Below are 13,610 nucleotides of genomic sequence, written 5' to 3'. Positions count from 1 at the left end.
TTTAGAATTCTCACTTAACTAATTATATCTATGTGACTTAATAAGTAATATAAGGTGTTGAAAAAGTATGGGCACATAGACCGTGTCGCTTTTATATTAGACCAATAGTTTAGTTTTGTATTACAAGAGCTTAATAGCTGTAGCAAAACATTTTTTAGGATATGTAAATAGAAATAAAGAAACATTCTTAATTGGTTGAAAACTTTACAGAGTATCTCAATTGTTGCAATAAGGTATTTAGGTTTAAGAAAGATTTTTAATTCAAAAGGAGTACAACAGTTAAAGTTGATATTTAGCAAAATGTTATGCAAAGGTATCAGTACATTGATATAAATCAGTATTTATACATAAGTATAAATCAGATATAAAAAGGAAATTAAGAACTATCATTTATGATTTAATATTTGTTTTTTTCTAAAAGTAATGTAAACCCTTAATAATATAACTTTCACTTGGCATGTTTGCATTGAATTTATTTTCTTTCATTGTTTTTCAAGTTCTTTAGGTACATTTTTTAATGGTTTATTGTTATATAGCAGCGCTCCAAGAACATCTAATGTTTGTTCTTTCTCCTCGATATTGGTCGAATTTTCCATCCCTTTCATGGAAACCATTGTTTCTGGGAAGAAAAATAAATATTTTAGTGAAGTTAGGACTGTTTGCTTTTACATTTGAAATTTGTAATGTGGTTATTTATCAATTTAGTTCCACTAAAGGAAGTTTTAAAAGAGAAAGAATTACTGAATCTCAGTGTATTTTAATCAAAATTCTGGAAGAGCAAGGTGGCATGTTACCTTAGTATAGAGCCTTTAGATCTAGATCACTTACATACTTTGCTTAAAAAAAATTTTTTCATAATTATTTAAAGTGTTATTGTGATAATCTATTAATTGGACGTTTAAATACCTTAATTACTTTTTTTTGGTTGAAGATAGCTACTGTGTTCCATATTTATGTCACTCAAATTTATTAAAAGTATATTGCAACTTAGCATTAGAAAACAGTTACACTTAGGAGATGACATTTTAGGCATGTTAATACAGAAATGTATGTGACTTACAGCAAACTCTGCTTATTAATTTTTTAAGGATATGTCTCCTTGTCAGTAACTGTTTCACTCGAATGTAATCTACATAATAGTAAAGCCCTGAAAGATATTTATAAGGGGACTTCATGGGCTGAGAAAGTTTGCGACTTCTATTTATCGATTAAAAATGTACATTTAAAAATATTACTTAGCAACACCAGCAACAAACTCAAGGCAACTTTAAAAAACCTCGTTTTGTGTGTGTTTGCCGAGAAATCCCAAAATCAACCCTCAAATTGCATTTTGATTGTTTAAGATAGTTTAATTAAAATTTTGAGGTTTGATAAATATGAAATGATTTGAAACTCAAATTTACTCAAAAGTATGTTTGCTGTCTTTATAAGAAAATGCAATGTCACTGAACATAGTACTTAAGGATGTAGGTGCTTAAGAGTTACCGCATTGCTTAATGTCTGTTAAAATAGTATTGCACTTTTAAAGGATGGCAAAGGTAAAATGAGAGAGACAAGGCTGCCTGCCCTCTATGTATTCTCTACATTCTCAAGTTTTTAGTTTTGAGTGTATATATGTATGTTTTTAAAATCATATCAATAAATCATAGTAAAAGTCAGATTATAGGAAGTAAGTTCCCAAAGCATGTTTAAGTCCACATTTCCTTGAGCAGGGATTCCTTTTGCATATATTTCTAAGGGGGATAAACAAAGTTTTTGTAGTTACAGTGAAAGCCGAAAGCATGGCATCAGAAAGTGTATGGAGATAGGGAGGTCTTATCATAGGCTGTGGTTGCTGTGAGCAGGGCTGCCTTCCCACACAAAGAACAGATTGTGGTTTAACTCTTTCCATGGCCTAGTTTAATGTGCTCGCATAGTAACCGAATTGTTCAAATCTCTGCTGGAAACTACTGATCGGTTTAATGATTTCCTCTATGGCATTTGGTTATGGCTCATGCTGTGATGTAATCATCTGCATTCTGTATTGTTACAAAATTTTGATTTATACTTATTCTGCTGTAGGAACGTATTACGGCGATGTGTTAAGAACTTGATAACCGCGTTATTGATTGGACGGGACATGTACCTCTTCCTTTTCTGAACTGCAAACTGCTAACATGCTGCAGTCTTTAGCATTGAAACTTCGAGTTTTATCATAAAAATGGATTACTAACTATATGGGGTTTTTGGGCACCTTCTTTGTTAGAGGGTCATTCATTAGTTGTACTCTCATAATCTTTACCTAATAGAATTTATTCCATGTAGTTCAGGTTTACTAGCACTAGTATGTAAATTCTAACTTGAGATGTGATCAGTTAGAGAAAGTTATTTTGCGGTGACAGTATAGTAAAGTAACCAGAAAAGTGGTCGCCGTAGAAGTTCTTATTTGCTTCAGATCTTGGCATGTTGCATGCATACAGTATGCCTTCACAAGATGTTAAGGTCTTTCTCTGAACAGTAATAGGCCTGAGCTTATGAGACAGGTTTTACCTACAGCAGGAAGTAATGAAACATTGACTGCTTTGGAAAGTAACTTGAAATATCTGTAGGTAAATATTATCTGCCACTCCTCATTACTCCTATCCTTGAAAAAGGCTTAGATGAAACAGGTAGGAAAAATGCAGGAGACTAAGGTAAACCACTTAATTCAAAAGACAGGGTACTATACCATCTGCACACATGCAAATTCAGAAACACATGCATATGTTGTATCCACGGTCCTGTCTGAGAGTTCAAATGATTTTTATCGATCCCACAAAAGCAGTTAAGTGACCAGCAGTGCACTCCTGGTGTCACCCTGCCACTGCATGCAGAGACACAAAGAATGTAAAGTTGGTGCCAAGTTGCCATTTTTCATTGTTCGCCTCAGATTGATTTTTAAGGGGTTTAGAATAATTGCCATACTCATGTGATCGGTTAACAAATTAACTGAGTCTGTGGGTCTTCAGATTCTATAGGAAAAGCTGCCGGAAGAACATTCATGTAATTTTTGTTTTCAACTTTAGAAAGTTTTATTTAAAAATGGAAGAGTGTATCTGTGTGTCTTTGAGAGAGCAGGAGAGTGTGAGTATGAGTGAGTGTGCGTGTGGGGTGTGTGTATGTGTGTGTGTGTGCGTGCGTGCGTGTTGGGGGCTAGTGTTGGTGGTTGAGGGAGTTAGCGAATGCACTGCTCAAAGTCCGAAACCTGTTCAGGACACTGATACGACAAGCTGCGTCCTTTGCCCACTTTCCCTCACTGTATACCGGTTTCTCTAGTTACCACTCTTGGAATGGTGCTGTTTCAGTGTTGGAATGTTGGACGTTTGATAAGAAAATGGATCAAGTTTAATGGCGCATGCTCTTTGTGCCACCAGCAGCCTCTTGCTGAGAGCATGCTCCAAAAGCGGGAACTGTGTGGCATTACACTGAGCATCTATATGCTTTGTGTTTCTGTGCCACAGAGAAGAGAAATGAACTGTGGCATCGCTTCTGCCTTCTGAACAGCTCTGCTCCGATTACAAAAAAAAAAAAAAAAAAAAAAAAACCTCACTGTGTTCTTTGTAAAATGGTACTGTGTAGTGTTAGTTGGTCAATCAAATATTTAAATATTAAATTAGGTGCCAAGCACCTTGGTTGCTTACATTTTAAAGAATGTAGGCTGCATGGTGGGAATGAGGGGGATGGGACTAGAGTGGAAATACAAATATAAACCTTATTTTCTTTTTAGGAGGGAGAATCAACCTGTGAGTTTTGGTGGAAAGGGGGCAGCTTGGCATACTTTAATTGTTAATTGGCATACTTTTTGATTGTTCTATTTTGATCATTTTAAATAAGAAAAGAATGTTATTTTTATGCATAACTTTTTGTACTGACTTGGGAATGGATTATGGTATCATCATCATCATCATCATCATCATCATCATCATCATCATCATTTTGAGACTTTAAAACTAACCTGACCATGTATGTCTTCTTTTTCCCTCTCATCTCCCACAGGATGAATTTCACCCATTCATCGAGGCACTGCTTCCACATGTCCGTGCAATTGCCTATACTTGGTTCAACCTGCAGGCTCGGAAACGCAAGTACTTTAAAAAGCACGAGAAGCGAATGTCAAAGGATGAAGAAAGAGCAGTCAAAGATGAGCTTCTCAGCGAAAAGCCTGAAATCAAACAGAAGTGGGCATCCAGGCTTCTGGCCAAACTGCGGAAAGATATCCGCCAGGAGTACCGAGAGGACTTTGTGCTCACCGTGACTGGCAAGAAGCACCCGTGCTGTGTCTTATCCAATCCTGACCAGAAGGGTAAGATTAGGAGAATCGACTGCCTGCGACAGGCAGACAAAGTCTGGCGTCTGGATCTAGTCATGGTGATCCTGTTCAAAGGCATCCCCTTGGAAAGTACCGATGGAGAGCGGCTCATGAAATCCCCACATTGCACAAACCCAGCACTTTGTGTCCAGCCACATCATATCACAGTATCAGTTAAGGAGCTTGATTTGTTTTTGGCATACTACGTGCAGGAGCAAGGTAGGAGCAGATTGTTCTTTATTCTAGCACCTTACACACTGCCCACATTCCCCATACACGAAGTATCTGGCTTAGGCTAGGTGGTCCTCGAGGCCCCTAGATCTCCTTCTTCACCCACTCTGGGTAGAATGGCATGCCCTCTTCCACTCAGGTGTCCATTGCCATGTGCAAGCCATGGGAATAGACGTGGAGCGTTCATACCTGAATAGGTGTGGATATTTAAAGAAAGACCACAAAAAGATACGTTTTCAAAGGTCTTTGAAATGATCTACTTTTTCAAAGACACAGAATAGTCTGAAAAATATGGTTTGTTACGCTTCATTGTTTTGTCCTAGGCTACATTCCTTGTATCTAGTCATCTTTTCTCAATTTGAAAATGTAACTTTATTTATAGATAGTCAAACCGCTCTTTAATAAGCCTCATATCTAACAGGGAGATGAACTTTGTTCATGAATCTAGTACTACTGCACTGAAAATAGAATTAGCATTTCCTATTATAATGCTTAAGATGGCCAATATCAGAGAGTGTATATCTATGTAGGTCTAGATTTATTTAATTTAAATATTTCTATCAATACCCACTTTTGATTGTGTAATAGTCGCTGTAGATTAAATAGATCACAATACTTGTCTAAATAATTTATAATATTTTTTCAGAGTGACTTGGAAACACTTAATATTGGTATTTAACTTGAATGTAAATTTATAAAACTTACTGAGGAGAAAAGTCACAGCTCTCCTTATAGAACAAAAACAGTAGACTAGTTACACTGGTTTAAAATAAATCTCAAAAAGAACGCAGAAACCACATACCATACCTATTTTAAAAATACTTGATAAAGAGAGTGGTATAATATAAGTGTTGCCTAAATAATTCAAAAATAGGTGATATTTTTTGCTGAGTGTTTTTCAAATTGATAAAATGTTTCTATGTTATTTTTCTTAATATATTTTTCTTAAGTAGGTGAGAATGTCTTTTCTTCAAATCAGTGTGTCAGGATATAGATATCCTTGTATTAGCAACAGTCCATAGTAAAACATCATTTTAAAAAACGGCATACCAAAAGTGGACTGAAGTTTGATCTGCCACAGATGGTGGGTTATTTCCTAACTTGGCCTGGCGGTGGGGAAAATGGTCTATAGATACCCAGGTGGCAGACGGTTATCTGATGTTCGTTTATATAAATGTGGGATTTAATATATTGGTATGAACTTTATTGTCATCCAAAAGATACTATACTAAAATTACTCCTTGACTTAGAAATCTAGGTAATTTACTATGTGTTTTTTGTCTTTATATTTCCTTGATACAGTTTTAGAGATATGTTTAAATGCCATTTAACATTTTTTAGTGTGATTTTAAATAATGGTGTTGGACATCATACATTTGAAAATTTTGCTTTTTTTTTTTAAAGAAACATTACATTTATTATTTCAATGCATTTAAGAATTTAAGTCAAAGTAATGATGGTTTGGGGGAAAATATACTTTTGCCCTGCTGTGTCCTAAAATTAAAGCTCGTTAACATATGACACTTAATTTGATTGACAGCTGTCTAGGAGGTAACATTTTAAGGTGGGCTGTTTATAAGTGTTGGATTGACTTTAAATGTGTTATAACTGTCATGAAAGTCAAGGCTAGAAGTAAAGTTTTAAAAAGTGGGTCATGTAACTTTTTCGTGTAGCGTAGGGAGGATTTGTAAGCATTTCACTGCTGCTCACATTTTAACTTGCTCGAAGACTAGTTTTTGAGGTGTGCATACATGTACATTTACTCCCAGGGCAGGCAGCCAACTCTCTTGGTTGATAAACTGACAATAAAGAACATATCCTTTGGATTTGTGGAGATAGATTGAAGAAAGAAAAATGAAAAAATGCCTTCTGCATTGCACCATAAGTCATGATAATCATAAAGTTTTAAGCAACTCTTGGAGACCATGTTTTTAGATAAAACACTGATTTTGTTGTTGTTTTGAGTCTCTATCATAAAAACATTTCATTATTTTAATTTTATCCTGTGCATCTAATTTGTATTCTCTGCTACCTGCCAGTGCATCATCTCTTCTTAACATCTGTTGGCTTTTTCTTTGAAAAATTCACATCAGGATGCTTTTGTGTTTTCCCTTTTTTAAAATTTATAAATATTTTTGGTCAAATATAGGTTAATTATGTTGTTTTACAGTACAATTGATTAAAGAAGGCATCTTAAAAGATAAGTCTGTAGTCAGAGGGCTACATATCTCCCATAATGACTTTTTATTACTCCTGTAAGTACACGAAAACCTACTTAAGTCTGTTTCATAAATCAGGTAAAGAAGTATAAAGAAAAACATGAAAGAAAAATCAAAAAAGAAAAATGTTATGTTTGCAACAGAATGAGCAACAAAATTATCTTTCCCTCCTTTTTTCTTTCTCGCTCCACTTCTAAATGACTAGGAGGAAAACATGAGAAAGAACAGAGAGAATGCCAAAGATGGTTGCCACTGGCACCAGGATTGGCATCAGACCCTCTTTGTTTAGCTCAGGATGCCTGTGATTTGTTAGTTGGCATCCGCATTGCAGTGTGGAGTGATGTTACAATATATTGACAATTTCCAGATCTAGAAATGTCAATAGTCCTCTTGGTTATTTATACAAGATCACAAACTGCATCTCTTCTGGATGATGAAATAAAGACCAACATATAATAAAGTTCCAATGTTGACCAACTTCCTATGCTTTTCTTTTTTCCTAATTCTCTTGGTTTAATCCACACTTTTGTTTTTGCTTCATGCCCAGCAGCCTCATCTTTTTGAAATGTGGAAAGAGTTACTAGAGCTTTGACACAACAAACTCTAGTGCTACATCTGCATCTGATATGGTTTTGGGAAAAAAATTATGCATTTTGAAATCATTTTTGATATATAGTTCATTAGACTTTTGCATCACATGGCTGCAGGGCAGTATTTTCTTTAAAGCTAGGTCTCTTTGTTATTCAGCTTCTTCTATGCATATAGCCTAGTCGCAATATAGTCCATTTTTCTATTTCTCTATATTAGTAAAGGGTCATGTTCAATATAGTCATTTATAAAATTATATAAACCCCCTCCCCCCCCACACTTTACCTAAAATGTACACATCATTTGGGAGTAACTGCGTTTAAATCCGTAAAATCATTTGATGTTATTGATTCAGAGGCTGCGCTTCGGCTGTTTCGTTGCTACAAGAACCGCCATTTTGTTTGTGAAGTGCCAGGCGAGGGGGAAAAAAAAGGCAGACACTGTGCTTGATGCCAATAATGGTTGCCAGTGGCACCGAGGTTGGCATCAGACCCTCTTTGTCTAGTTGCTGAATGCCTTTGATTCGTTGGTTGGCATCCGCATTGCAGTGGGCACACTGGAAAGTTTTTGACAATCCCTGAATGAAAGCTGCTTGCTTGTTTGCTGCAGCAAACCTTAGCTAATATAAAACCCTTCCTTTTTTTTTCTTTTCGTTTTTTTTTTTAATATTTTTGAAGACTGTGACAGATTAAAGGAAAAAAATAGCTCTAAAGTAGCCTCCATTTTCCCAAAGATATTAAAGATGTCCAATGATTCTTGGGCAGGTGGTACCTATTCCCCATATTGTCTTTGTTATTACATCCATGAAAGCAAAGCAAAGCAAAACAAAACAAAACAAAAAGCAGGCAAGCCTTGCACAGCACACCTTACTGGGACATAAGTGTACTTACTGTACAAGATGCAGGGTGTAATATGAAAAAGGTGTGGAGGACTAGCCAAATGCAGTAACATGTAATACATTCATTATGACTGACTAATGCTTTCAGTCACATCACTGCTTATTTCTTAGGTAATTTTTGGTTCTTTTAGTTTCCACACTTCTCAATTTTATAGTAACATGTTGAGAGGACCTTACTTTTCTTTCTAGTTAGTAATGCACAAGAGTGTAAATGGTAAAAAAAAAAAAAAAAAAAAAAAAAAAAAAGTGAAAACCTTAATGAGGAAACCTATGTGTTAAGGTCTGATATAAATCAGTCATTCCTGAATGTCTCAATTGCGCATCAAAATGTTGTCAAATTCTTAGTGCACAATTCTGCACACCAGGCAAACCAGCAAAAGACTGAAATAATTTTGGTTGAAGTTTTCCAGATAGTTAGCATTAATATTGCTTTCTGGTTAACCACCATTATCTCGTTAATTAATAAGAAGGATTAGCAGTTCTACCCAAAGGGCTGCACAGAAGGAAGTCTGGCGTATGGAAGGAAGGCCTTGAGTTGCCAGGCTGTGTCCTGTCTGAGGGGAAAAAAAAGGCACGGTGGGGTGGAATAGTGGGGACTGGGCTTTCTCTGAGGCAGGGAAGGATTCTGAAGAAAGAGGTCACAACACACTAAGAAGTTTAAAGACCTCAAGAGATAGTAACCGTTTTCATGAATTTAACAGATTAGAGTTTAAACCAAGTCAGCCTAACTGATTTTTGGACTGTACTTTACACTCTAATTAAACATGTTTTGGAGTGCTAACGAGAGTCCAGGAACCTCATGGTTCTCATGAAAAAGAAGTTTCCTTTAGCCCTGTGGCACCCTTAAAATGGTGATCCATTGCTAGCCGGAAAGTTTTGCTGCTTTATTGTTAGAAACGTTATGATACTTAAAGTACACGTTGAAGTTGTGAAAAATGTGACTTGTTTACAGGGAAGTTGTAATCATTATTATTGTTTTTGAAATAGAATCCTTCCTGGTTGTCACATACCATTAGCGAGGAAGCAAATACTAAGAATTATTTTTCTCCTTCAGTTACTAACTTTCAGAATCCTTTTGGGTAACGATTATTTTTTTTATGAAAAGCTTAAGTAGATAATTGTTTGCAAGTTGACATATTTTAACATTTTAATAAATTTCACTTCATTTGCAGGTATTTCCCATTATGGGGAGAATGAAGCTTTCCTAATTTGTTAAAATGCGGCTTCTCTCTAGGATGATTTGGTGTGCTGGCATTGTGAAATGCTCAGAGAGCATAAAGTCTGTAAGCATGTTTGATTTAGGGGAACACTAAGTTAAGTTTTCCCATCTAGCATCCTGTCCTTGACTGAACTCATGAACTCCAGTGCTCATTTGTTTGCATTCTGGCTCACACACAGTTCACCAGATAAAGAAGGGCTCTTATTGGCATGTCTTGCTCCTAGACTTAATGAGACCTTTGTGGGAACATATATTGTAAGATAAGATACTTAGCAATTTTCTCGCTGATAAGAAGAAAGCAAAGTCTGAGGGGCCAGCAGTTTGCCCTCTATGCCATGATGTCCCTGCTGTAAGATAGCTTGGCTAGACAATTCAAGAGTTAAACTCTGAGGCCCCATTTGTCAGCTGGGAAAGCTTGGCATCTGTGGTCTGATATGGCAGACTAAGCTCTTGCATTGCTGTTAATATGATCTCACTTTTCAAAGGGGACAGGGAGAGGGGAAGAGGGAGGGATGGCTCATTTGTTAGATCAATTATGATTTTTGAATTGTTAAAAAATATACAGTGCCCCACTTTCTGGAGGCAGCAAAGGTGGATAAAATATCCCACTTACAGCATTTGGCATCCCTCCCCACTAATACACACAGCACTACACGTTTTGTAATAAAAAATATTCAAATAGATAAGGTGTTTGGATCAGTAAATTTAGTGCACTCTATCTCTTGTGTGGTAAAATAACTCCATATGTAAAAGAACCAAAATGATGCTTATTACCCAGGAATAATGGTAATTTGGGGGAACTGTGAATCGCTGTGACAAGAGATGGTGGTTGGGTTTCCCAAGAGGTGGCTCCCTGACAGTGTGTGCTTGGAGACTTAAAGCTGGGCAGAAGCCTTTTAGGGAGGCCACCTATTGTTGCTGCTTTAGTTCTTTAAAGTTTCTGTTTTAGAAAGTATATCTACCCATATATTATATTATTATAGTATATTAAATCTATATTATTATATCTATCTACCCATAGATATAATAATATAGATTTGGCAGGATTTTTTTATTTACTTGTTTCCCCCTAAATTTGGAGTTTAGGAGGAAACTGCCAGAAGGAAATTAGAATTTCAATCTTCCATTAACTTTTTCCTTTTAAAGTTGGCACTATGATCTGAAACAACAATCTAAGATATCTGACTTAGTAATATCTTTCTCCTCATAAAATTATACTGTGCTTGTTTCGCTGGAAAACCTAGACCAGTGGGATTAAAAAAGAACTTTATATAGCAAGCACTCTTATTCTTCCCCTCTGCCAACTAGTTGGAATTTCAGCACCTGAAAAGGGAGGGACTCAATGGAAGGCTGAGTCAGAATTCTCTGGAATATCTTAAAGTTGATATAAGCCAGTTTTCATTTTTGTCATCCCAGTGGCTTACATGATAACTGACTTTATAATCAGAGGAGTAATTATTGCTTGTGTGGAGCTTAAGGTTTGCAGAGAGTGTAAATAGCACATGAAACCCTCATTAAATTGGGAATTCTTAAGCATCTGAAAATTATGGGCAGAGGCAAGGGTGATTCCTTGCTCTGAAACTAGAAATTTCTCTTCAGTTTGTGGAAGAACAGCATTTGCTAGTTTGAAGTCGATGGAAATAGAACTCAGACACTTGAGGAGTTTTTTAGTGTATGTGCTATGACAGAGCAAATGATTAGCCAACATAATGTTCAAAGCAGAGTTTTCCAACTTTTTTTCCTCCATCTTTGTGGAGGAGGAATAATTTTAGAAATCTCAAGGACTAGTGGTTATGCGATCGGAAACTGGAGTTATTACAGCAGCATGCCTCAGTGCCAAGCATAGCGACAGGGGAGCTTCCTTTTAATCATACTCACTTTTCTGTGGCAACGTGGTATGTCGTCTCATTTTAAAGCACATTCTTGGGTCCTTGAACTCTAATTATGTGACGTGGTTAATTTAACTGAATTCAGTTGTTAGGATTTGGCATGGAGAACTTGTGAAAACTAAGTAAGTGCATGTAGTGAGGAGTGAGTCTGCGGGATTAGCTTGTATTAGACTGAACATTACAGGATGTGAGGCTAATGGGACTTGAATGGCTGGGTTTTTTGGTTGTTATATTACTCAGAAAATTGGAAGAAATGGCTACCAATTAAACAATGAGGTGGAAAGACCTTGAGGCTAAATTGAAGGCCACACATACAAAAAAAAATTCTAAAAATTTACATTAGGCAATATTCTAAGATGGGAATGCAAACTATTCTTGTGCATAAATACACTATTTATAATAAAACACTCAGATACACATATTCTCTGTTATGATGATAGTTTTAAATGGGACAGCATTGATGAATCATGGAGAAATTAAAGAACTCTGAATAAGGGCTATATAATTGAAAATATGGGGTGATAGATGAAGTAATTTTACTAGCTGAGAGTTGCCTGGAGGTTGTATTTTTTCAGAATCCCATTTTAAGGCAGTTTGGAGCATGTAAGAAGTTATGGATGAAGCACAAATCATTTGAGAATGGGATTTGTTTAAACAAGTGCAAAAAAAAAAATATCAGAATTGCCTTTGGAAAAAAATCTTTAATCCAAGTGTTTTCGGTTTAAAAATGCTAGTTAGCTTAAACCCCATTTCCCAAAATAGAAAATTAAATAAATAGTATTCATTTGGATTTTGAAATACATATATCTTCCACAGAACTACACAAAAACATTTAACAAGCATCTATTAATATTGTGACACTAATAAATATTCAGATGCTGAATGAAGCTGAAGATATTTTTGACTTGATTTTTCAGAACTCACATTAAAAAAAATATGCAGAAAAATGTATCACTTTTAACAGGGAATGGTACAGCTTAGGACAAAAAATCTAATCATGAGCACAGATGTAAAGAAAGTTTGAAATAGGGTGTATTCTATAATTCACGTGAGTAGGGGAATACATTTATTTCTATGTTAATAACATGAGTATGTCAATATGAAGACTGTACCCCTCTATTAGTGAATTTTAAAGTGTGAAAAACGTTCCTGCTTAGGACAACTTGTATTTTATTATTCTGACATCTGCAGTTTCTGGATGGATTACCTTAAATTTGCTATGCTATGTTAAAAGCCTTGTTTTATGAGGTCGGTCTCAGCTTCTGGCCTTGGTGTCAGGAACCCTGCTACGTGATGCAACTTGCCTTGTTAGGTTTAATTGACCAAAGCTGATGTGTTAAAACAATTCATTTGTGCTGTAACTTATGCCCTGGCTAAGTTGCTACCTGAATCCTTTGACCTTGACTTGTCTGGGTCATGAAATGGCTGCAAGCTGTTTGACCTTTCTATTGTGTATTAATGTCACTGTTTCCTCTTATTCTTTTATGGGAATAGCTGACAAAAAGCCCCAGCCCTGACTTTACACCCCAGTGGATTCAAGGCGTCCTTCTGCTGTAGCTACGTCTTCTGTTTGGCATGGTCTGGCTGTAGAAGTGACTTTCTTTTGTTTGCTGACAGTGATGGGGACAAATTTGCAGCCCTCCTTGCTACAGGAGGTGGGGGATAGTATTCTGGCATTTGGAGGCATTTGTGATTCTCCTTCTTAGGTTTTCAGTTTCCGTATTTTATGATGATGCATATCACAGTTTCCTTTCCCCCACTCTTCTGAGGTCAGCTTTTCAGCTTTTTATATTTATGGCTTCCTTAATAATTACTTTTCAACATTTTGAGCTGGTACAATAAAAATATTTCATTGTCATTATACAGGATAAAATTAGTAAATTTAGTTATGCTTTTAGTTACCAATGTATAAGTCCTAAAATGACTGACTTTTAAACTTCACCTATAAATCTTTGTCCATATTGGAAAAAGCTATATATTCAACATGTAGAACAAAACCAAATTTTTTTAAAAGTGAGAGTAATGTAACTTTATATATTCCATTTTATAAGTTATAATTTTAGAGGAAGCCTATTCTTCATGACTTAAATAGCTAAATTTTATGATAGAGTAGTGAATCATTAGTAAATCTGAAGTTTTATTTCTGTGGGGATTTTTGCCAGTATGTGAAATTAAATATTTATTTTAATGAATATAAAAATTGCTTTTTCTGTTCTCTATGAAGACCTCATATGAGAAA

At 35.7% G+C, this 13,610-nt stretch overlaps 1 protein-coding gene across 6 annotated transcripts in view; it reads left to right on the top strand.

Moving 5' to 3' along the window:
* The window catches only part of NFIB (nuclear factor I B), a 218,066-nt gene that overhangs the window by 2,625 nt on the left and 201,831 nt on the right, over positions 1 to 13,610 (top strand). For all 6 annotated transcript variants that reach the window (XM_016157319.2, XM_016157320.2, XM_016157316.2 and 3 more), the window contains exon 2: positions 4,015 to 4,546. In XM_016157319.2, the coding sequence (XP_016012805.1) occupies positions 4,015 to 4,546 (532 nt within the window). The remainder of the gene's footprint in view (positions 1 to 4,014; positions 4,547 to 13,610) is intronic.

Source organism: Rousettus aegyptiacus, unplaced genomic scaffold (assembly GCF_014176215.1).
Source record: "Rousettus aegyptiacus isolate mRouAeg1 unplaced genomic scaffold, mRouAeg1.p scaffold_m13_p_3, whole genome shotgun sequence".
Taxonomy (NCBI): domain Eukaryota; kingdom Metazoa; phylum Chordata; class Mammalia; order Chiroptera; family Pteropodidae; genus Rousettus; species Rousettus aegyptiacus.
This window is presented reverse-complemented; position numbering and strand designations above follow the sequence as displayed.